Source organism: Mastacembelus armatus, chromosome 21 (assembly GCF_900324485.2).
Source record: "Mastacembelus armatus chromosome 21, fMasArm1.2, whole genome shotgun sequence".
NCBI lineage: Eukaryota > Metazoa > Chordata > Actinopteri > Synbranchiformes > Mastacembelidae > Mastacembelus > Mastacembelus armatus.
Genome location: NC_046653.1, coordinates 22,261 through 47,808, shown reverse-complemented (window position 1 = coordinate 47,808; position 25,548 = coordinate 22,261). Strand labels below are relative to the sequence as shown.

Sequence of the window (25,548 nt, the reverse complement as noted above, 5' to 3'; positions counted from 1 at the left end):
TAAACTCACACCCCACCAATGTTAACGGATCATCTGTTTTAAAATATTAAACGGCAAACCAGGTGTAGAATTAAATAATAAAACCCTGTGGCACCTTTACACAAAATCCCATCCAAATAATTTCCACCTTCCTTCCGACTTTTTCAAGCATTGCTTTGGACATACATGGTCATACATGTTGGATGCTTCCCAATTTTGTGTAATGTGTAATTTAATCCTTAATTTCCTATTCTTAAATGTGTTTTCTTTCTGTTGATTCCATCCCCAATTTTTCCTTTTCCTACCTGTGTCTATGTAACAGACTTTACTAGTTATCCTTAATTTCTCTATGTGTTTTGTGTTGCCTTTGATATATTTGGTATGTTAAAGATTATTTAAGGATCGCATTATTTCTGTTGTTTATGGGGGACTTCAATTTGGAATGGAATCTGCCTTTCATGGCTAAGAGCGTAATGAGAAAAGGTATGAAGAACGAACACTTCAGACGGCTTACCAGAACTCGTGCATGAAAGGACTGTTTATAAGTTTATTCAGCACCCCAGGAAAAGGAATAAGGTTTGTGTATACTGTGTATACTGGCCAAGAAAATTGCAATCTGTTCATATCTGGTCAGATGCAATGACTACAGTACTTGTTTAGCTTTATTTTCTAGCATCCACTGTAATGCTAGCTCTATAGTTAGGAAAGTCTCACTAACTATTGTAACTGAATTACCTTGATTATAGCTACCCACAGTAAATTAAACAGAATAACCGGCAATGACATCTCATTTCTTTACAGAATATTTTAAACAAATTCTTCAGCTGCTTTCGTGTTCAGTCGAGCAGGCTATTATTTTGAAAGCACAACCGGAACGCTTTGCAGGAGTTGGCACATATTCAGCGGCGGAGGGCCGACCCAAGTCTGTCAGAGACGAGCCTGGATAGAAACAAGGAAGAAGTGGTGTGAAGGCTTATTGTCAGTAATGAGACAATGATGTCCACTACCTTGTATGTTTGCCTTGTTCTTTGGTGTCTCCAAAACAGCCGTGGTAAGCATGAAAATCTTCGGCGGTTGTATGTCGTACTGGTGTTTGTGTCTGTTTTTCTAAAGAAGGTATAGTTACGAGTTGTAACTATTTACACATAACCAATAGATGTAACGTTAATCTAATGCTAACTGATAGCTTGAGCTAACGCTAAGTCAATTATTCAAACCGTAACTCTCCATTTTAGCTCACGTTAAGTTAGCTAGTGGCGTATTAGTAAACATCGAATGCATTTATCAGCAGGTTATTACAGTGACAGATGTGTAGCTACCAGCTAAGCTAAATATTACGTTATAGCAGTTGAAGGAACTTGATATTTCCATGGCGAAATCACACAAAAACCTGAACAGTTTTTTCTATTTTTAAGTAGGCCAAAAACACGCTTAATTACACTAACGGTAAGATTTGCTAACATGTGAGACCCAAATACAAATATTCATAAGTTAGACTTGCACAAAACACAGGTGAAATGTTGAGGTTGTGACATATTGTCATGTAATATGCTCAGAGAAACAGAAAGTAGGGCCTGCTTGCCCTGTCCAATGGGATTTGCAGCCAGGGCTTCCTCCATAGATGGTAGAAATGTGTTTATCAATTTTATGTTTTTTCAATTTTAATGTTTTATTTATTGATGTCATAATTTATTATGCTTTTAGTGTTTTTTTTGTTCTTTGTAGAGCACTTTGGAGACTGTGTTGGTAAATGTACTATATAAATAAAGTGGATTGGATTGGATTTATACAAACAGTGCCATTCAGCTAATACAAATCATTCATTTATATGCCATGTACTGGAGTGCATGGTACAAATGCAATAGAAGTAAAATGTAAATCTAATTTATGTTTAGTTTAAGATGTTATGGTGCTCAGTACTGTCAGGAATTACGTAGTGTGTAATGTAGTCCTAACAGGAAACCATAAAGGACAAGAATTTGACTCTATTCCAGGCCACTCTGTAAGTGCAAACAAATAAGCTACTAACTTTGTATATTAAGCCTATTTGCCGATGTAACAGCTACTGGACTAATTTTGATTTGGCCACTATGTTCATCTGGGTGGAAATGATCTAGTTTACAAAATACATATATTTGGGATTAACCAACAAGGAATATTCTTTGTATGTATAGTGTGTCCACTGAATATTAATTCAGTGTTTACCACAGGTATGAAATATATAGCAGAACAGGCAGCCATTATATTCAAGCACAAAAGGGATCTATTATACAACAAATAACCAGTACATGTAACCTTCAACACAATAATTTGGTTTATTCAATATTTCATTTTGGTTTTTTTAATTTTTTTTTTATTTTCACAAATCCTCCCTGGTAGCCCTCCCTTCCATCTACTGAGATATGAAGATTTAAGATTAGGTTAAAAAAAAAAAATAAGAATAGGCGGATGGCACTGTTTGTCAGATCACCTATCTTCCTGGGTTTTTTTCAAGAAGAGCACCAAGGCCTGTGCATATGGGAATGGGAATGCTTCTGGTGCTAGTCCATTTATTGATATTCGCAGACATGCACCCAGGTGCTCCCCTTTTAGTCTGTCCCTCAGGGCAGTTTTGAACTAACAATCCTTCAGAAATTAGTCAAGGCAGGGCAAAGAGCATACAATGCATTGAAATACCCCGTTTACAATAGTGGGGAGGGAAGCTGTGGTGTCTCTACACTGATCATGAAATAAGATCGCTTCTTTGACAAGTGTCAGTGTCTCAGTGCTGATGCACTGGCAGCAAAGGGGTGTTGTCAGCCATGCCTGGGCCACGTTCTTTACAGTATATGCAATGCATTGCATTGCTAATTTTGTCTTACCTCAACCAATGGACCTGTGTGACCCAGTCTTTACATTTTTGCTTTTTTTGTTCATTTGCGTCTGTCTCTGGCTTTGGAGGCTGATAACATTGCAATCAACGCACACATGCGACTGTCACACACTTTCACTCGCAAAGCTTTTTTGATGATTGTTTTTTTTCTTTGTACCTGATTGACAAACTTGATAATGGCAGCTGGCACACCATTAAAACAACAATGAAGATATTAGATGATATATACTGCTCAAAAAAATTAAAGGACTACTTTGAAAACACATCAGATCTCAAAGGGAAAAAAAAACTCAAGCTGGATATCTGTACTTATATGGACTGGGTAATGTGTTAAGAACGAAAGGATGCCACATTGTGTGGTGGAAACCTACAGAGTACTGAATTCAAGGACACACTGAAAATCAAGATGCAACAGGTTAGTCCATTTTGCAGAAATTTCATTGCAGCAACTCAAAATGTGTTTTCAGATCCAAAACACACCAGCAAGTCCACCTCTGAATGGCTGAAGAAAAACAAAATGAAGACTTTGGAGTGGCCTAGTCAAAGTCCTGACGTGAATCCAATTGAGATGCTGTGGCATGATCTTAAAAAGGCGGTTCATGCTCGAAAACCCTCCAATGCGACTGAATTACAACAATTCTGCAAAGATGAGTGGGCCAAAATTCTTCCACAGCACTCTAACAGAGTCATTGGAAGTTATTGCAAACGCTCGATTGCAGTTGTGCTGCCAAGTGTGGCTCAACCAGTTGTTAGGTTTAGGCGGCAAGCAATTTTTCACACAGGGCCATGTAGTTTTGGATTTTGTTTTCCCTTAATAATAAAAACCTTCATTTAAAAACTGCATGATGTGTTTACTTGTGTTATCTTCGGCTAATATTTAAATTTGTTTGATGATCTGAAACATTGAAGTGTGACAAACATGCAAAAAAATAAATTAGGAAGGGGGCCAACACCTTTTCACACCACTGTATATGGCCCCCACGTGCTTGTACGTCAAGGCATGCTCCTAATGAGACTATGGATGGTGTCCAGCAGGAGGGGTTGACGTGCCAGATGTGCATACATGGGACAAGAATAGCTAGAGTTAGATATTTGTTCTCATTTTCTTTCACCATCTTTTCATTTTCATCCTTGGAAAGTGGCCTCTCTCCAAAGTAATTCAGGATTTTATTTCTCACTCTGCTTCTCCTTTATTTCTTTATTTTCTTCTTCATTTCTACCTTCACAGTCAAAGTTAGAGTCAAGCAGGTGCAGTGCTGATTTGGGTATGAACTCATCACCTATGGTGTCATAGTGCTGCTCATCCACCTCCTTTCTCCCAGCAACAGCTGAGGGCAGTCCCGGTCCTTCACTCTGTAGTACTTTGTGTGTTTTTGTGGGCGTTTTTTTTTTTTCTGCTGTCCCTCTTTGATCACCTACAACAAAGATGAACTTTTGAGCATCAGACAGTCTTCCCTGAGTACTTTTTTTCCTGGTTTTCATCAATGCAGAGAGCTTTTTTTTTTTTATATATATATATATGGGGTTTTGGTCAGAGGTGCAGCTGCTGCTCGTCGTAGATTTCGCCAGAGTCTTGGATGATAGAATCGTGCTTGTCAGACAGTGGGGATTGGGCACTCCGCTCCTGTCTATTCAACCTAGTGAATGTCCGCTTCCTGCCAAATTAGATGGATGGACTGCTGTTTCTCAAAACCAAAAATTCGGACTTTGGCAGATCTGCCACCCTCTGTTTCACTGAGACCTGGCTCACTGGACACGTCTCGGACGCTACCAGGATTCCTTCTTCTCCAAGCAGACTGCTGCATGAAGTGCACGGGGAAGAAGAACGGAGGTGGAATCTGCTTCTGTGTACACAAACGTTGGTGTACAGATGTCACAGTGTTGAATCAGCCATGCAGTCCTCACTTGGAGACCCTTCTCATTAAGGGCAAGCCAATTTATTCGCCGCCGGAGTTCACCTTGTTTGTGCTGGTCAGAGTTTACATTCCACCCCAAGCCTGCAACTCCAAGGAAACACAACAGCTGGTTGACCAGGTAACGAATGTAGAGAACAACACCCAGACTTCCTGCTCATCATCCTGGGGGATTTTAAGAGCAAATCTCACTTGAACATTCCCAAATACTTAATTGTCTCCTCCATGGACACGAACACACTGGACCACTGTTTACATAGTTTTATTGGATGCTTATTCCTTTGTTCTCCATGCTGCTTTATAACTCTCTGATCATGTCTCCTTCCTCTCATCCTGACCTATAGACCAAAGATAAAATCCTTTAATACTGTGAAGAAATGGACAGTTCAATCAAAGCTGGAGTTTTAGGCCTGATTTGACTGCAGTGATTGGAGTGTCTTTGAAACTGCCGCCTTATATGAATGCAACAATAAACCATGGTTCCGGTGCCATGCCAAGGAGGAGCCCTACAGAGGTGGGGACTGGGCCCTGTTCGAGCAGGCCTGAAACGAGCTGACAAAATGGTTTATGAGAATTCAGTCTCATAAACTGAGTTAGCTGAGAAAAAGGACTTTTGATGGCCAGAAAAACTGTAGAAGAAAAGAAATGACAGTAACTCAATCTGTGTAACCTGAGTCCCCTGAGACCTAGCAAGCTGTGACATATACGGAAACCATGCAGCTCTGCGAGGAGCCAGCTTCTCCCTGAAACTTCCTTTATCCCTTGGTCTAATTCTGTTTTGTCTCTGTGATATGGTCAATCTTGCCGGTGATCAAAACAGTTCACCTTATTTTTTGCAGTTTTTCCTCCTTTTTGAACCTACATGTGGTGTTGATAGGAACTTACAATGTTCCTTCAGTTCACACAATGAAATTTCTTAGTTCACACTAAGGCTTGTTTGAGGCTTGTAACAACCAAAAATATTCAGCTGTGTTTTGATTTGTTCCTCTTTCGTTAGGTCGCTGTTTCACAATGTGACAAAGATTTCCAGCATTATTCAACTTCCTCAAGTTCCATCAAACAAAGACAAAATTAGCAGTGTTATCTTTTCACGAGTACGCTGAGACATGAATGTATTATCCATTCTTTACTGTCTCCACTGGCTCCTAGTGCCTTTTAGAATTTACCATAGTTTAACTTCTGTTTGTTTTTAAAACACTTAACGGCCTGTTTCATAGTTATTTGCTGGATCTTTTAGATTTTTGTAGTTTTGACAGAGAATGTGGGACCTCTGGTGAAATACTCTTGGAGGTTCCAAGGACCATATAAGCAATGGGGTGACTGCACTTTTGCTGTTGCAGCTCCCAAATTCTCTGCCATCCGATATGCACTGTGTCACTGACCTTGCCCTTTTAGAATTTGAAGTCTAAAGACTTACGCATAAGGACTTTCAATATCTATCACTATCGCTTTTTGAATGCCTTTTCGTTTTCTAATTGCCATTAGTAATATCACTGCACTCCTTTGTGCATTGTTTCTGTTTCTTTTGGGTATTGAGTGCATTTACTAAATTCTCAGTATCCCAGTTGCAAAGTCTGTTTTTTTTTTTAAATATTATTTGTAAGTTCTCTTGAAAACAAAAAGCAAAAACTGTATAAAACGTCTTAATCCACTGTAGTCTCACAGAGTAAAAGTGAATATCACCATCATGTTTTTCAACACTTTTTGAGAAAAAAAAATGTTTTTGTCTCACCTGTTTTGCTGTGTGTGCATACGTGTGCAAGTCAGATGTTTTGTGCAACAAACATTTTTGAATCTAGAACCAGCTAATTTATTAAATTTTGCTTGAGAATATTTTGATTTGTCAGCATGGGTCTTTAATTTTCTGTCAGCTGGCAACTGCTTGACTAATCTCTCCATTTAAAACATCTCTGACAGGAATTTGTTGCACTGTTGTAACAGTTGTTAATATACACTGTATTACTACTTGGGTTTACTTTTGTATCTTTCAGTTGGAGCAGAGTTGGGCCCACCACAGGACGTGACCATGATTGCCTTGAACACCAATTACATACTGACCTGGGAATGGGACCAGAGTTCTGCGAAGGTTCACAATGTCACTTTCACCACACAATATATTGGGCAAGTATCATTTAACCCTCTGGGGTCTGAGGGGGTTTTTGGGGCCTGGACAAATTTTGACATGTCCTGACATTTGTGCTTTTTTCAGTGTTTTTTAAACATATTAATGTCTAAAGTCTAATAACACTGTAATCAGCACAAAATTGGCTACAATAATATGTGAGCAGCAAGTTTATACATTATTGTGTTTTTGAGAAAAAGTGGTTATGCATGGTTAGTGAAAAACTACAATTTTTTTACTCACTGAAATAAGACCATAAAACACAAACAGAACATTGGTTCACAAGACTTTGGAGACCAGCATGTTGTAGGCTAAAGTGTTTACTTCAGAGTGCTGTGAATGTCATCTTGTTCACACATTCACAGTAAACAATACACTGATTTAAATTTTCTAAGACACTTTTTGTCCAGAAAGGCCATATGCAAGAGGGTGTTTCTGAGGATGAATAGTCATGTGATTTACCTGAGAACACAAAAGACGCACTGAACGTCCAGACAAAGGCGCGCATAATGAGCCTTTCAGTCAATGTAGATGGGACGGATTAGTGCTGTACAATACAACACAATGAGGAGCCAAACGATCCTCATTTGAGTTAAAATCAGTGTTTTTACTCTGAGGACAAGCTAAACTATTTGTCTCTGTGAGGAATGTAAGGAGCGCTGCTTTACGTGCGTAACGCGCCATCATCCAAACGCGCCGAAAAAGTGAGTAAATTCTATGATGAAGTTTGATATTTTGTGTCATTTCTCGGGGGTGTGCACATATTTACCTGGTTCACCTGAGATTATTTACATGTGAACAGTGGACAGTGTACAAGGCGGGGTCGCATTACCTGTAATGAGGTGAGACAGGAAAAAAACTGACTTCTCCTTACGTTCATACGGATTAAATAAAAAGTGATGATTTGTTTTCGACTTGAATTGTTTCACTCAAAAGAAAACATTTCAAGCTTTCTATCCATATAATTCTTATTTTTAGGAGCCAAGTATTCGCTGAGATTCTGGTTGTTTTATTTACGCGTCTGTGAAGAGAAATGGCAGAGACAGAAAAGTCCGAGAGCGCACCCTGTCGGCTTTCTTTATTTAAAAAAAGCACAACGTTTTGTTGTTATTATGATGGTATACCACTAAAACTAGACCCTTTACAGATTTGAATGATATACTTCTTTTATCTGTACGATCAGAATTGACGGAGTAATTTAAGTTTGTTTCGGCCTTATCAGAAAAAGATGCGTCAAAACGCGCCGGCGTGTTCGTCGACCCCAGAGGGTTAAACATGCATACAAACAGTGTGTCTGGCTCCAGCAAATTTGCTCTTATGTTGCCAGAATACAGAACACGCAGAGGAAATGGACCTCAGATGGTAGTATTTCATGCTTGGGATATTGAGCATAACAAAGTAGGATAATAGTATTTTCAGGTACCGTAATACCTTACTCATTCTATTTTCTTTTCTTTAAAGGCACCACAAACTTAACAAGAAGAGTCCAAAATGGTCTACAGCATGTGAGGAGATGTTGCGCAGGTCATGTGACCTCACAGCGTTCAACCTGCACTACCTGGGCATTTATATGCTGCGGGTACGAGCCAATGAGAACGGGCATCACTCCAAGTGGGTGGAGAAGGAATTTTGCCCTGATCAAGATGGTGAGAGAATTGGATGAGAGACAGATGAGTGACATTGAGAGAGTACAATAAGGAAGAAAATGAGTCAAATGCTCATACAGTTTACTTGAAAGATATTTTAGTCATGCGCCTATGTAGTATGTGGTGCACCACCAACCCATCAAAAACAGACACAGAGACAGAGGAGGAGATGAAAGATCATCTGAACAAAGTGTGCAACCAGAAATATGTTGGTAGAGCAGTGCATAGTATTTGTGTAGGTAACTCTGTGTGGAAGTTGAGCAAATCTGAACTATCAAAACCACAGTGTGCAGTTCAGCCTAGGTCATGCAAGCAGCATAAGCAAATATTGTCATGGTTGAACACAGTTTTACCAAGCTTTTTAAATTACATGGGATTGAACATTACAATGTTCATAATTTACCCCAATAGCAACATTGATTTGTTCATAGCTCTCAAATTAGTTTCTAAATGTACACCCTAATTTTGTAATGTGCCCTACACAGCAACCTACACAATGATATATTGATAATGATATATATATATATAAGGCCTAACCTGGCATACAATTTTAATGATTGTAGGGCAAGCAACCAGTGATAGATTATGAACAAATGGGCTGTGTTGCTTCTGATAAGTGCTGTGGTGCTGCATTCAAAATAGTCGGAAGAGGTGGCATACAGTATATACTAGCTTTAAACACTGTTCAAATTCAGTTAAAATGTAGCCTCACTATTATATTAGTTTGGAAAGTGACTCAAAAAGTTACTTGATTATCAAAATTGTTGCCAATTAATTTTCTGTTGCCTGACTAATCAATTAATCAAATGGTTGTTTCAGTCATAGTCTTGCTCATTCCACTTATTTCTGCAGTAAATTATATATTTAAATAATTCATTATTATTAAATACTAATTTTGTTAAAAACCTCTCCTAGAAGAAAGAAGCAGAAAAAGTCATCACCAGACCAACTCCTAATTTTTTCCTCTTGGATTTCACATCTTGTCTCTCTCTTGTTGCTCCTAGCTGCTGTGGGGCCTCCAAGCAAAGTGGATCTTGCTCCTGCTGGAAATAGCTTGGATGTTGTCATCTCTGATCCACTGACCAACACAAACAGCTCCATGAAAGAGCATCTTCACGAGCTGTACTACCATATTGTTTACTGGGAACGCCCTGTAGACACACAGGTAGAGAATGCACCCAAGAACCACACCCTGCTGACAAACACTGCATTGCACTGTACTAATATGCAGCATCAAATTATTGTTGAACAGCCTTTTAGTTGTAGCTCTTTTTGACTAAAATTACCCTGGTGCAGTGTGTGTTACAAGCCTTTTGTTACATGTTATCTCTCACATGTTTGAGTCAAAAAATGACAAGACACATCCTCCCAGGCATGTTGCAGCAGGGAAAAATACCCAGCAGTTTTGCTTGCCACACTTCCCATTTTTCTTCAGTCCCTAAAGACACCTGGTGAAAACTCTGTGGCTGCATGATCAGTCGTGTTAGCAGAGCACCTGGATGTTCAGCGGCGTGTTATTCTAGTGGTTTTGTTTTGCCCCAAACACCTAGAAGAAGTGTTTCCTGTTTTTTCTACAAGACGGCTAAATCTCACATGAGACAGTACATGTTTTCTTGTCTGGTGCAATGATTTCCTGCCAGCTGCTTTTATGTCACGCAGCAAGCAGGTTTGTTTTAAAACTGGTTTGACACAGAAGAAGCAGGTTTCTATGGAGCTGATGCAGATATGACTAGTATGTCCCATGATTTGGGCGGAGGCCTCAATGCACACAAAAGACAGAACTGAATGCTATGCTAACTAGTCAGAAGCCTGGGTGATAGTCCATAAGAAACATAATGCATAAGAAACATAATGCTAATGCTCGGTGTGTAACTTTGCCAAAACAATGTTGGACTCCCTTGTGTTGAAAAAGGGAACATGTAATTGAGCAAAACACTGAAACCAGCCCCTCCTCCCACTGAACAACTCATGCAGTAAATCTACATATTGAAACACTGATCTCAGCAAAGAAATTACATTTGTAAAATAAGATGCCCTTCATTCATCTCTCAAGAGAAAGTCAGGAAATGGAAGTTAAAAAAACAGAAATTCAAATCTTAGAATTAGACGTAGTTATTGAGATTATCACGTCATCTGAATCCTCGAGGCAAAGAATTAATTTTGAGAATTTTTTGTAATTTGTCTATTTCCTTGAGGATTTGTTGCAGCCCTATTTAGAATGTACTGTGGATGAGTGGTTAGCACTGTTGCCTCACAACAAGAAGGTCATGGGTTCGCAACCTAGCCTTTCTGTGTGGAGTTTGCATGTTCTCCCCATGCTTGCGTGGGTTTACTCCGGTTTCCTCCCACAGTCCAAAAACATGCATGTCAGGTTGATTGGTGACTCTAAAGTGTGTGTGTGTGTGTGGCCCTGTGATGGACTGGTGACCTGTCCAGGGTGTACCCCTGCCTTCCATTCGAAAGAGAGCTGGGATAGGCTCCAGCTGATCCCCATGACCCTAGTTAAGGAATAAGCGGGTATAGAAGATGGATGGATGGATGTAAATATTTCCAACTGCAGGGAGGATGTTGTGTTTTGTTTTTGTTTTTTTTACTGCATATATTTGAGCCACATTTGTCAGTTGTATTTGCTTAAAGTTCTTTGCAGACTGTTGTTCACTTTACTGGCAGTAAAGTCATTATTGGAATTTGATTGATCTGCAAACCTGACAGCAGCAGTCAAACACAAAAAAAAATTTTAATGTGCTTCAAACAACAAAGCATTCATGTTAGAAAACTGTCGGTGTAAGGGATTGCAATAATGCCAGTAGGCCTGTCTCGACATTTGTGGTCATGTCAATGCACCACCCAGTAAAGTAACTCTAATGGACAGCTGAGTAGACATGAATTCAGTTTGTAACACTTGTTAGTTTTTGCTAAGAGTTTTCAAGATACTGTTAAGGAATAGAAGAAAGCAGACTGCAAACTAGAATGCATAGAATTACAGTAGGTGATTAATACAATGAGTTTTAGACATTTTCATTATTTTAAATAATGGCATAGAAATTATCAACATTCAGGTAATTAAGCAATTTCACCATTTGACTAGAGGCAGAGTTATTTCACTTTTAATTTGCAATATCAGAATAACAGTGGGTCAGAAGTTTATATATTCCAAATTCTACAACTTTTTGAAAGCCTGAAAGCTCCTAAGCTATTTGAAACTTCTAACCTATTCTCTTGACATCTGCATCAAAAAAGCTCATTAGAATTCCTTCAGTATTTAGTTTGCACCACATCCCATCACAAATCCAAAGTTTGGCATAAAGTCTAGTGTACGCGTGTGTAAAATGCGCAGATCTGAATGGCAAGAAGTAGCTCTGTTTTTTGGGGGGGTGGTTGTAATTTTTTATTTTTTTTTCCCTTATTGTAACAATAATAAACACCCCCTACACGATATACTGACTAAACAGAGTAGCAGGTGCAGTGGGAGGCTCATCTTTCAATTCCTTTCAATTTATTTGTATAGCGCCAAATCACAATACAAATCATCTCAAGGCACTTTACAAAAACTAAAACTAAAAACCCAACAATTCCCTTATGAGCAAGCACTTGGCGACAGTGGAGAGGAAAAACTCCCTTTAACGGAAGAAAAAACCTCCAGCAGAACCAGGCTCAGTTTGGGCGGCCATCTGCCTCGACCGGTTGGGGTGAGTGGATAGAGCAGAGAGAAAAGAACAGCAACAATAAACAACAAATAGACACTGCAGGTTGGTGGGACCAGTAACTGCACATCAGCGATATACAGCTCCAGGACCAGGGACACCTGTAGAAGGTACAGAGAGAACAGAGAGAGAGGGAGAGAGCACAAACTAGGGGAGAGAGAGAGCACAAGGTTAGTAACATTCAATGGTGGTATATACATGAGGTGGGAGGAGAGAAGAGAGGGGAGGGGAAGGGAAGGGGGGGGGGGGGTTAGGGTAGGGGAGCTCAGTGCACCGATGGTCCTCGGGCAGTATAGGCCTATAGCAGCATAACTAAGGGATGGTCCAGGGTTGCCTGAAGCCAGCCCTAACTATATGCTTTGTCAAAGAGGAAGGTTTTAAGTCTAGCCTTAAAAGTATAGAGAGTGTCTGCCTCCTGAACCCAGGCTGGGAACTGGTTCCACAGGAGAGGAGCTTGATAGCTAAAGGCTCTGCCTCCCATTCTGCTTTTGGAAACTCTGGGAACCACAAGTAGACCTGAACTCTGAGAGCGAAGTGCTCTATTGGGATAATATGGTACTATGAGGTCTTTAACCCTCTGGGGTCGACGCACGCGCCGGCTCGTTTTGACGTATCTTTTTCTGATAAGGCCGAAACAAACTTAAATTACTCCGTCAATTCTGATCGTACAGATAAAAGAAGTATATCATTCAAATCTGTAAAGGGTCTAGTTTTAGCGGTATACCATCATAATAACAACAAAATCTTGTGCTTTTTTTAAATAAAGAAAGCCGACAGGGTACGCTCTCGGACTTTTCTGTCTCTGCCATTTCTCTTCACAGACGCGTAAATAAAACAACCAGAATCTCAGCGAATACTTGGCTCATAAAAATAAGAATTATATGGCTAGAAAGCTTGAAATGTTTTCTTTTGAGTGAAACAATTCAAGTCAAAAACAAATCATCACTTTTTATTTAATCCGTATGAACGTAAGGAGAAGTCCGTTTTTTCCCGTCTCACCTCATTACAGGTAATGCGGTCCCGCCTTGTACACTGTTCACTGTTCACATGTAAATAATCTCAGGTGAACCAGGTAAATATGTGCACGCCCCCGAGAAATGACACAAAATATCAAACTTCATCATAGAATTTACTCACTTTTTCGGCGCGTTTGGATGATGGCACGTTACGCACGTGAAGCAGCGCTCCTTACATTCCACACAGAGACAAATAGTTTAGCTTGTCCTCAGAGTAAAAACACTGATTTTAACTCAAATGAGGATCGTTTGGCTCCTCATTGTGTTGTATTGTGCTGCACTAATCCGTCCCATCTACATTGACTGAAAGGCTCATTATGCGCGTCTTTGTCTGGTCGTTCAGTGCGTCTTTTGTGTTCTCAGGTAAATCACATGACTATTCATCCTCAGACACACCCTCTTGCATATGGCCTTTCTGGACAAAAAGTGTCTTAGAAAATTTAAATCAGTGTATTGTTTACTGTGAATGTGTGAACAACATGACATTCACAGCACTCTGAAGTAAACACTTTAGCCTACAACATGCTGGTCTCCAAAGTCTTGTGAACCAATGTTCTGTTTGTGTTTTATGGTCTTATTTCAGTGAGTAAAAAATTGTAGTTTTTCACTAACCATGCATAACCACTTTTTTCTCAAAAACACAATAATGTATAAACTTGCTGCTCACATATTATTGTAGCCAATTTTGTGCTGATTACAGTGTTATTAGACTAGGAAGCATGTACAGGGTGTACAGGAAGCATGTACAGGGTGAACAGAATCGGTCCTAGCACGGAGCCTTGTGGAACTCCATAACTAACTTTTGTTTGTGTGGAAGGTTCATCATGGACATGAACAAACTGGAATCTGTCCGATAAATAGGATTGGAACCACTTTAACGCTGTTCCTCTGATACCAATCACATGCTCCAGTCTCTGTAATAAGATGTTGTGGTCAATGGTGTCGAATGCTGCACTAAGGTCTAGGAGGACAAGTATAGAAACAAGTCCATTATCTGAGGCTAAGAGAAGATCGTTGGTAACTTTCAACAGTGCTGTTTCTATACTATGATGTGCTCTAAATCCTGATTGAAAATCTTCAAATAGTTCATTCCTGTGTAAGTGGTCTGATAGCTGCTTAGCAACAGCTTTTTCTAGGATTTTAGAAATAAATGGCAGGTTGGATATTGGTCTATAATTAGCCAAGACTCCTGGATCAAGACTAGGCTTTTTGAGTAGGGGTTTGATTACTGCAGTCTTAAAGGCCTGTGGAACGTAGCCTGATACTAGAGATAAATTTACCAAGTATAATAAAGATGAGTTCATTAATGGCAGGGTGCCTTTAAGCAGTCTAGTTGGGATGGGGTCTAAGAGACACGTTGATGATTTCGATGAAGCAACTACTGATGTAAATTCAGAGAGATCTATGGGAAAGAAGCAGTCTAAATATAACTGAGATCCTACAGATGATTCAAGAGCTACTGTAGTAGAACATTCATTTATTGCAGGTATAGGAAGCATCTGCTGAATTTTATCTCTAATAGTTGTGATTTTATTTGTAAAGAAACTCATAAATTCATCACTGCTGAGAGCTAAGGGAACACTGGGCTCAACAGAGCTGTGACTTTTTGTCAGCCTGGCTACAGTGCTGAAAAGAAACCTGGGATTGTTCTCCTCTATTAGTGATGAATAGTATGCAGTTCTGGCTTTACGGAGAGCTTTTTTATATGTTAGTAGACTGTTTTTCCAGGCTAGAAAAATTTCCTCTAAGTTTGTGGAACGCCACTTCCTTTCCAGCCTTCGTGATGCCTGCTTTAAGGTACGAATATGTAAATTATACCATGGGGCTAATCTCCTCTGATTCAGTAACTTCTTTTTCAGAGGGGCTACAGAATCAAGGGTTTCAACAACAGCGCTGTCAACAACATGATCAATTTGGTAGGGAGTGGGATTGAAGCAGCTGCTCTCCACTATGTTTATACTTGGCATAGATGTAAATAAAGATGGAATCATTTTCTTAAATTTATTAACAGCGTTGTCCGATAAACATCTGCTATAGTGGAATTTTCTTCCAAATGCTGCATGAGCCATCATTTTAAATTCAAAAGTTATTAACCCTCTGGGGTCGACGCACGCGCCGGCGCGTTTTGACGCATCTTTTTCTGATAAGGCCGAAACAAACTTAAATTCTGATCGTACAGATAAAAGAAATGTCAGGACATGTCAAAATTTGTCCAGGCCCCAAAAACCCCCTCAGACCCCAGAGGGTTAAAGAATGATCTGACAAAACAGGATTTGGGGGAAAAACTATTAGATGTTCAATTTCGATGCCATAGGTCAGAACAAGATCAAGGGTGTGATTGAAACAGTGGGTGGGTTTATTAACGTTTTGAATGAAACCAATTGAATCTAATATAGAATTAAATGCAATGCTGAGGCCGTTATTTTCAACATCTACATGAATGTTAAAATCTCCCACTATAATAACTTTATCTGATCTAAGCACTAAATCAAACAGAAAGTCAGGGAATTCATTTAAAAACTCTGAATAAGGAACAGGTGGACGGTACACAGTGACAAATAGAACTGGTTTTTGTGTTTTCCAGTTTGGATGCGAGAGACTAAGAGTGAGGCTCTCAAATGAGTTATAACTGTTCCTAGGATGAAAGTTTAATAATAAGTTTGAGTGGAAGATTGCAGCTACTCCTCCACCTCGACCTGTGCTTCGAGGAACATGATAATTTTTATGACTGAGGGGGGTTGATTCATTCAGACTGACATATTCATCCTGCTGTAGCCAGGATCCAGTAAGATAAAGTAGGTCAATTTGGTGATCAGTTATCAAATCATTTACTAACAAAGATTTAGATTAAAGGGACCTAATATTTAATAGTCCACATTTGACAGTTGTTTTTCTGTTCAATAAGAGGAGTGGTCTTAATTTTTATTAAGTTTTTATGAATAACTCCTCTTCTGTTAACTTCTGATTTATTTGATTTATATGTTCGAGGGGCAGACACAGTCTCTATGTGGTTTGAGGGGGGCGGCGGCTCTAAGGAAACTGCAGAGAGGCGTTTTAGGCTGAGTCTCTGCATCCCGGTCCCCACCCTGGATTGTCAGGCTTTAGGTCGGCTAATAAACTCGGCCATATTTCTAGAGATGAGAGCTGCACCATTCAAAATGGGATGGATGCCATCTCTCGCTACCAGACCGGGTTTTCCCCAGAAAGTGGCCCAATTGTCTATGAAGCCCACATCGTTTGCTGGACACCACCTAGACAGCCAGCGACGGAACGACGACATGCAGCTAAACATGTCATCGCTGGTCAGATTGGGGAGGGGTCCAGAGAAAACTACGGAGTCCGACATTAATTTAGCAAAATTACACACTGACTCAACATTAATTTTAGTGACCTCCGATTGGCGTAATCGGGTGTCATTGCTGCCGACGTGAATAACAATATTTCCATATTTACGATTAGCCTTAGCCAGCAGCTTCAGATTTGATTCGATGTCGCCCGCTCTGGCCCCAGGAAACATTTGACTATGGTCGCTGGTGTCACTATTTTCACGTTCCTGACTATGGAATCGCCAATTATCAGAGTCGGTTTCTCAGCGGGTGTGTCGCTGAGCGGGGAAAATCTATTAGAAACGTGAACAGGCAGGTGATGAGCCGTGGGCTTCTGCTTAGGAGTACGTTTCCGTCGGACCGTCGCCCAGGCTAATTCTCCGGGCTGCTCCGGAGCTGCCCTTGGACCGCTAACAGACCCTGAGCTCGGTGGCTCCACACCAGCTAACGGGGCTAGGCTAGCTGGCTTTTGTTCAAAGGTGCGGAGCCGCGCTTCCAAATCAGTGATCCTCGTCTCCAAGGCTAATAGAACCTTACACTTATTACAAGTATCATTATCGCTAAAGGAGGCAGAGGAATGACTAAACATGTGGCACACCGAGCAAGAGAGAGAGAGAGGGAGAGGCCATGTTAGCTAAGCTAACTAACTAGCTAGCTAAGCTAACCGGTAGGCTAACGGACGCTAAGTCAGGAAATAGCAATAAATACCGGTCAAAACAGGTACTTGAGTTGTACCGGAATGTAGCAGTTAATGAATTGTTTAGAGTTTAGTTAGTTTTTAGGTGTGTTAAATTATAGCTAGTCTGTAGACGAACTATACAACACACACAACACGATACGCTTGCAAGACAAAAGTGATTCCACTGCGCTGAAGAACTGAGAGGTTGAGGAGATCCATTTGTCCCCACAGCCAACCCCTTTTTAAACCACAGGGGTTGATGACCGCGCTGGCGCAGTTTGTGACATCTTCTCCTGATAACGCCAAAACGAACTTAAATTACTCTGTCCGTTTTTATCGTACAGATAAGGGCAATATATCATTCGAATCTGTAAAGGGTCTACTTTTATTTACATTTATTTACTTTTAAATACAGTGTTATCAGACGTCAGTCATTATGTCATATGTTTAAAAGCAACTGAAAAAGTTAACTGTTAATATTGTATTTAGTGAAAATTCTATGCTGCTGGGCAGTCTGAATTTCCCCCATGGGAGATGAAGAAGTTATCTATCTAGATACCTGAAAGTAAATAGTCAAGTTTAAATCACCTCTCTAATGTGTTTTTCAGGCCTTAAGAACCCAGATGTTGGACAGCAGTGCCAACATTGTGACTTTACCAAACCTTAGGGCCTGGACGTGGTACTGTGTGCGTATCCAGTCACGCTACGACTTCTATAACAAGAGCAGCAGCTTCACCATACCCCAGTGTATGCAGACTGAAGGTAATTTATTGCTGAGACCTAAGTTTTTCTAAAGAGTGACAGCAAACATCTGCCTGCTGATAAGAGAAAACATGGATGTATGGATGGTGGGCCGGGTCTACACTGATCCCTAAGTTTACAGACACATTGTGCTGAGTGATAACTGTTACTGTTTACTGACATTTAGAAATCATACTGTGTGGCTTGAATTCTATGGTGCTGTACAAAATTCAGCTTTAAATGAATAATTGTGACCAGACTGCTATTTAATTAACCAAATGAGTTCTTTGATTTTCGAGGTGAAAATAGATCCAGCAAGTGTAATTTAATTTATGTACATGTATCCATGTGTGTGTCTGTTTACACAGGTAATACTCCATGGTGGCAGATCTTTCTTTATTTCCTGGGCTCTTTGCTGTTGTGCTTCCTGTTCGTGCTGCTCTTACTCTACAGCTCCTTTTGTTGCTACAAGAAACTCAAGACAACTCTGTGGCCCTCCATCCAACTGCCTTCCCACTTCAAGGAGGTATGCAACCACAGCACACCAGTTTTTACTCTTCTCATTACAGCTTTAACTGTGGTCAGGCATGTCCAGTTTATTGTTCACATAGCTGAGATCAGAGGGTTTGTTTTGATAAACTTGGCTTTATTAACACAGTTCTGGTCAGTTGAATAAAATGATGCTTGTGAAATCATATATAGCTAACCTTGATGTTGCATTTGTCTACATTGTTATTTACAAGGGATCAAATCACTTGCAGCTATTAATCCCACTGAAGTCAAAATATTCAGCTCAATCAAGATATCTCATCTTAGTCTCTCTTCTGTCCCTTCTCCTCACCCTTTGCTCCAGTATCTTTGTGACTCTCCTCGCCTCCTCACCATGGATGCAGAAGGAGAGCTGCTGTGTGATAAGGTGACTGTCTGTCCAGAGCTACCAGTCCTGGAAATCCACAACCCACCCCCTGAGGCCCTGCTAGCCCCCCCACTAGTCCTGGAGCCTGACAGCAGGTCATTTTTAGTTTTGTGTGCTACATCTGCTTATGTGTTCTGTTCATGTTTACAAAGTGCATTACCTATATAGCTTAAAGATTAATACAGCATGGCAGAAAAATCACTAAATTATCAAACGTAATATCCTCTTGATCTTTCCAGTGGTAGGCACAGTCGACAAAACAGCAGCAGCAGTGGAGACTCAGGAATTTATTCCACAGGGGGCAGGTCCCACCTGCAGCAGCCCAACAGCAGTCAATCTTCTATGGGGCCCAAAGACATCTGGCAGATTTCCTTTGACCTGGAGAAAGTAAAGATGCAGGAGATGGCTTCTGGGCTAAAGAATCAGCTTCTGATCACAGATGAGGGCATTGTAGACATGTGTGTCTGAATGCATGCATAGAAAAGACATTGTTTTCCTAGTGCATAAAATAAGGATATTAAGGAAGACAGAGGTATGTGGAAAATGTACAATGTGCCTTTTCTCCATTGTTCACTCTGAAACAAGAAGGTGTTTACTGTAGAGGGGGGGACTTGTTGAAAATCACAAGTTACAGACTCACAAATGAACAAAATTGTTCTGTTGTGGTGTCACACTGTGTTTCCTTCCACAAAGGATGGTGGGCATTATGATAATGAAGACTTCGATGTTGACATCTCTCTCTAAAAATGCTATATCCACATGTGACCAATCAGGAAATACTGATTTAAATATGCTGAACAATTCCCCTTACTTGATCTTCAGCAGTCACTGTCTTAACTCTCTGTGATCTGATTCAGTGTTGCTAAGAGTGTTTTTGTGTCCTTTGTGTGGCAAATAATGGATTTTGACTCTTTCAGTGTCACACTGCTTAATTGATATAGCATGAATATGTTACAGGACCTGATTAGATTGCAGTTGTTAATGGGTGTCACTATTCTTCATAGAATAGAATTCTGTATTGTCCATATATTGTCCATCATGGTAGAAATTTTCCTTTGGCTCACCAGTACATTTATTAATAAAAGACAAACAACAGAACATAAAATACAATCAATATAACTATACTAAAACACACAGTAAAACAGTTTAAAAAAAACAAAAAAAATAACGCCATCCAATTTCTGCAGCTGGTAGATGTGTCAGATCCCAGCTGAATAAACTACCTTAGTTGCCAGTGGGACCCTGTAGCACTTACCAAAGTACACAATCTCAAACTGACTGTGGAGAGGATAAGAGCTGTCTGCAACAATACCTTTGCTTTACTCAGTGTCTTCTCTCTGTACAGCTTGCTTAGTTGTTCGGGGGGCTTCGCGCCAATCTTGGAGGTCATTGAAACTATTCTGTTCAGTTTGTTTTTTGACCTGTAGGTAGTTGTACGATGCAGGAAAATAGAATGTTAAAACACTCTCAACACTTGATTTATAGACAAGTTCTAAAATCTGTGGACAGACTGTAGGGCTGCTGAGCTTTTTCAGAAGATACAACTGTTGAGAGCATTTTTTTAATATCTACACAGCGTTGCTCTGAAAGTTAAGTCTAATATTGTGCCAAGATACTTAAAGCTTCTAACAATCTCTACACTCAGGCCATTGAGTATGTATGTATATATATATATAATTTTTATTTTTATTTTTTTTTTTTTTTTTTCCAGAATTTGTAAAATATTTGTGCATCAGAAAGCAAGGATAGAGAAGACTTCAGATAGCCATTGGACTGTAATACTAGTGTGTTGGAAAATGTGAAATATTTTTCATCTGTATGGAACTGGTTGGACCTTAACCTGAGCCACTGTTAAACAAACTGAGTGACAGCCAATGAAAGACAATGAAAGATTGTGTTGGCAAGCCTGTTGACTGGGAGCTGTTTCAACAGTGCCTTTGTTCCACAGGAAAGTACTGGATATTTTTCTGAACTGTTGCTAATATTTCTTCAGTTGGTTAGAGATCATTTAACAAGCTTAGTTGTGTGGCATGCAAATGAAAGTTTGGAGTCTGCTTTCACAGCACTGGTATTTTCTCCTGGTGACCAGGGGAGTCCAGGCTTCCCCCTCTATTTTTCATTTTAATTTGAACAATTGAACATTTTTCGAGTACTGTTGTCCAACTCCTGTCATCAGTGTTTTCACTGTGTCCAAGGAAGGAGGGATATAACATATTCCCTCCTTCCTTGGACCATTCCATTTAAAAGTGGATGTACAGCTTCTATGTAAATTAACCTAAATAAACTATGTTCCACAGGCTGTGCTGGTCATTAGCAGTCAAGGGTAATACCTACTTATATAATTTGATGTATTAAAGGGGGACAGAAAGTAATAAAAAGTGCATCTGAGTCACAGCTCCTCTCTTATACTGACAACTACATTATATCTGTCAGGAATCAGAACCGGACCCAAGTGCAGATTCAAAAACAAAGGTTTTATTTAACACAAAATCACTGGAGAACTTAAAGAGAAATGAAGGATCTCCAGGAACGAGCAGGGTTTCAGTATGTGCAAAGTTCCAGCCGCAGATCACGGAACGCCGGCTTTAACCGGGAGGCGGGGAATCTGGAAAAGGGTGAAAAAGACCAGGTAAGTAATTAGCAACAAAAGGCAAGTATCTCAATAGACAGACTTTCCACTACCACGTGGGTAAACGGACGAACTGGCGCCGAGGTTGTGAAGAGCCAGGGCTTTATGGAAGCAGGTCAAGGTGAGTGACAGGTGGAGCTCACGGCCTCGGGTGACGCACCTGTAGACAATCAACAGGACAAGACAACACACAGGGAAAAAGGGAGAGAGAAACGAGGTACAGAGGACCCCCCCATACTGCCGTCTCATGAGAATATCTTACTGATTAATTTATCCATATCATTTACTCTGACATGACATTCAACGAAGACAGAAAAAAACTGAGCAAACATACATTATGAATAGCTCCAACAGGGGAAGGGTTGTGTATCCTTAGCGTTTTGCAAAGTTAAAAACCGTTAATCTCATTAATGTGCTTTATGACAACAAATGTGTCTTGCCCTTTTCAGAATCTACATTTTGAGGCACATATTGTAAGGAAATGTGTAAAATAGGGATAAATAAAACTCAGAATGTAATGTGAAAAATATTTTCTAAATTGTACAAGCTTGATCCAGTTTGACTTTGACTCTTGATCCAGTTTGACTTTGACTCTTGTTGCAAAATTTCCAACCTCCATTGCCTTAATATGAATTCAAATGGTCTTATACTTGTATAGCGCTTTTCAACACTCCCAAGCACTTTTACACTGTCCATTCACCCACTCACTCACACATTCATACACTGGTGGAACAAACCTTGTTTGTAATATGTAATATTATTGAATATTCTGCCTTCTGTAATCTCTGGAAGAATCCGTAAATTATGTGAGGATTATGTTCTTGGATTTTTCAAGTGCATTCAATACCATCGACCAATCATCCTCAGGGAAGAGATGAGATGGGGCTGGACCCCACCTTTGTTTCCTGGATCACAGATTATCTGACAGAAAGGCTGGGGCAGTTCATCAGGCTGGGGAACTGTGCCTGTGGTAGAGTTTAAAGCAGCACAGGGCTCCACAGGGGACTGTTTTGGCTCCATTCCTGTACACACTGTACATAGCAGACAATTCTGAGTGTTGCCACCTGCAGAAGCATTTTAGTGATACTGTAATTGTTGCATATATCAGGAATGTACAGGAAGAGGAGTACAGAGACCTAATAAAATCCTTCAGTGACTGGAGTCACAGACCTGGTTCCCAATTAACATCTCAAAAAACAAGAAGGTGGTAGTGGATTAGCAAAGATCTAAGCCCCTTTCTTATCCAGTCAACAGACAAAGGTAGAGTTCTTCCTGGAATACACTGACCATCCCCTTTACAATATCCTGATGGAGCAGAGAAGCAGCTGCAGTGGAAAACTCAATCTCATTGAGCTGCAGGACTGAAGGATACAGGAGATCTTTCATCCCCACTGCCATCAGGCTCCACAACACCTTAGCCAAATGCAGATGACTGACCAACATGCACTAGAATGTTGCTACTTTTACTGCTATTTGTTACTTTCACTACAAGACTACCTGAATTTCCTTTCAGGGCTTAATAAATTGTATCTTTTTTTATCCTTTATCTTACCTTAAGTCGTCTTTTTTGAGGGAAATGCCAATCATAATGTGCAGTCCAGGATGCAATGTTCAAAGAAATAGTTTTTTGTTTATACAGAAATCTCAAAACCTACCTATGAAATCCAAACTACATACCACTGAAAGGAAAAAAAAGAAATAGCCATCTATGGTATGGGTGAACTGATCCTTTAAATATTTTGCTTTGCATGAGCAATAGTCTCCTCTGCCACTCTGGGCACAACTGCTGTACTGGCTGGCATGCTCTCCTCCAGCCAGTCATGAAGAAAGTAAAATGAAAAGCATAAGAATGTCTGGCATGCTGAATGGAGGTTATGGATAAACAGGTTGTACTGGTCCTTTCCGGGGGCTGTGTAAATGCTGAACTCATGACAGTACGCTAAAGACAAAGGAATGTTACACTATGGGTGTGAGCAGCTCAGAAATTTAAGGTCAGTAATGACACAATGAAATACTATATGACTAATAAGCATGCAGAACAGAAGGGGCATCTGCTCCACTGCAGCATGACTGCCACATGTACACCCATGACTGTAGACCCCGTAAGTCTACTGATGATAAATGTCGCCATCTGCTGTCTGAAGGTATGGGGTCTTCACTTTTTGCTGTTCTTTTCCTATTTCCAAGACAACCCTACAAGAGCAGGGAGGTACTCCAAAAGCGGGTTTAAAACTCTTTCTGTTCCAGAAACAGAAACCATTTAAACTCAACCATGAAACAACCATGAGGGTTGTACCAGTGATTCACTCAGCAGTCCAAACTATCCGATGTAGTCTTCTGAGGTCAGATTTGATAGCTGAGCTGAACCAGACAGTTATAGGAGTGCAGAGTAGGGATGAAGGATGGCAAAGTAGAACTGTTTCAGCAGCAGCTCCCGTGGCAGGTTGAACTTCCTCAGTTGGTGAAGGAAGTACAACCAGCTCACTGGCAGATTTTCTTCTCCCTCCTGTTGAGTCTACAGAAGCTGTCAGACAGTTATATTTCCTCATTCATACAGTTCATATAAAAGCGCTGATTGGAGCTCATTTGTTTGTGTCAGGAGAAGCAGATAAAATCACGATTAGACAATAGCCGATAAATTATCTTTACTAACAAAATTGTTTTTATGATCATTCAGTCAGTGTAAAGGCAGTGATATCTCCTCACAGGTACAATTTATCCACTGTACAGCCCTTTATTACACTGGCACTGTGTAATTTTGTTAATCAAATCACCTCCTGTCAGGTTTCAACATAACGTATCAGTGCAAAAAGTGTAAAAAAAAATCTTCCCTGTTTATCCATTCACCCACTTGCTCAAACATTCATACACCAGTGGAACAGCCACCAGGGGCAACTTGGGGTTCAGTGTCATGGACAGGCCTGTGGCTCTAATCTCTGTGGTCATGGCCCAAGGACACTTCAACCTGTAGGCTAGGGAAGCCAAGGATTGAACCCTCTGGTTCATAGTCAAATTGCTCTACCTCCTGAGCCACAGCCACCCCAGAATCAGAATGAGCTTTATTGGCAGCATGCAGAACAGAAGGGGCATCTGCTCCACTGCAGCATGACTGCCACATGTACACCCATGAACTGTAGACCCCTTAAGTCTACTGATGATAAATGTCGCCATCTGCTGTCTGAAGGTATGGGGTCTTCACTTTTTGTTCATGTATGTACAAGGAATTTGTTTTCATGACAGAAGCTTCCACAGTGTAACAGAATGACAGTGACAGAACAAAAAACAGATAATACAAGAATAAAAATAGAACAAGTAAATAGGGAATGACAATATACAAATTGACAATTGTATGTACAGGTCCCTTCTGTGGACCCACCAGCTGCAGGAGGATCCATAAGGAATGTTTGGCCAAACCCGCTGTCAGAGTGGTCTTTAACTCCCACCTCCGAGAGAGCTTCAACCAGATCCCGGGGGAGGCTGGGGACATTGAGTCTGAATGGACCATGTTTTCCACCTCCATTGTTGACTAGGAGCTGTGGCCATAAGGTCTCGGGTGCCTGTCGTGGCGGTAATCCCCGAACCCAGTGGTGAACACCGGAGGTAAGGGATGCCATCAAGCTGAAGAAGGAGTCCTACTGAGCTTGGTTGGCTTGTGGGACTCCTGAAGCAGCTAACGGGTACCGCCGGGCCAAGCGTGCTGCAAAAAAAAGGGAGGAGATTGGTGAGGCCATAGAGAAGGACTACCTGTCGGCCCAGAAGAGATTCTGGCAAACCATCCAGCGCCTCAGGAGGGGGAACAGTGCTCCAACAACACCAACACTGTTTACAGTGGAAGTGGAGAGCTGCTGACCTCGACTGGGAATATTGTCGGACGGTGGAAGGAATACTTCAAGGATCTCCTCAATCCCGTCATAACGTCTTCCATAAGGGAAGCAGGGGCTGGGGATCCGGAGGCTGATCCATCCATCACCCAAGCCGAAGCCACTGAGGTAGTTTGGCAGCTCC

The 25,548-nt window shown here is 40.6% G+C and overlaps 1 protein-coding gene across 1 annotated transcript; it reads left to right on the top strand.

Annotated features, from left to right (window-relative positions):
* Positions 1-873: 873 nt before the first annotated feature.
* Positions 874-21,040, top strand: LOC113123730 (interferon alpha/beta receptor 1b-like). The gene is made up of 8 exons (XM_026295977.1): positions 874-1,030; positions 6,756-6,885; positions 8,348-8,532; positions 9,537-9,697; positions 17,866-18,019; positions 18,367-18,524; positions 18,852-19,009; positions 19,154-21,040. The coding sequence occupies exons 1-8, from the start codon at positions 973-975 to the stop codon at positions 19,380-19,382; spliced, it is 1,233 nt and encodes a 410-aa protein (XP_026151762.1). The 5' UTR covers positions 874-972; the 3' UTR covers positions 19,383-21,040.
* Positions 21,041-25,548: the final 4,508 nt, after the last annotated feature.

Excerpts from the sequence above, each read along its gene's own strand:
- LOC113123730 (XM_026295977.1), top strand. The coding sequence starts at position 973 with ATGATGTCCACTACCTTGTATGTTTGCCTTGTTCTTTGGTGTCTCCAA. Across the intron at positions 8,533-9,536 it reads ATTTTGCCCTGATCAAGATG|CTGCTGTGGGGCCTCCAAGC; the intron begins GTGAGAGAATTG and ends TGTTGCTCCTAG. Across the intron at positions 18,020-18,366 it reads CCAGTGTATGCAGACTGAAG|GTAATACTCCATGGTGGCAG; the intron begins GTAATTTATTGC and ends CTGTTTACACAG.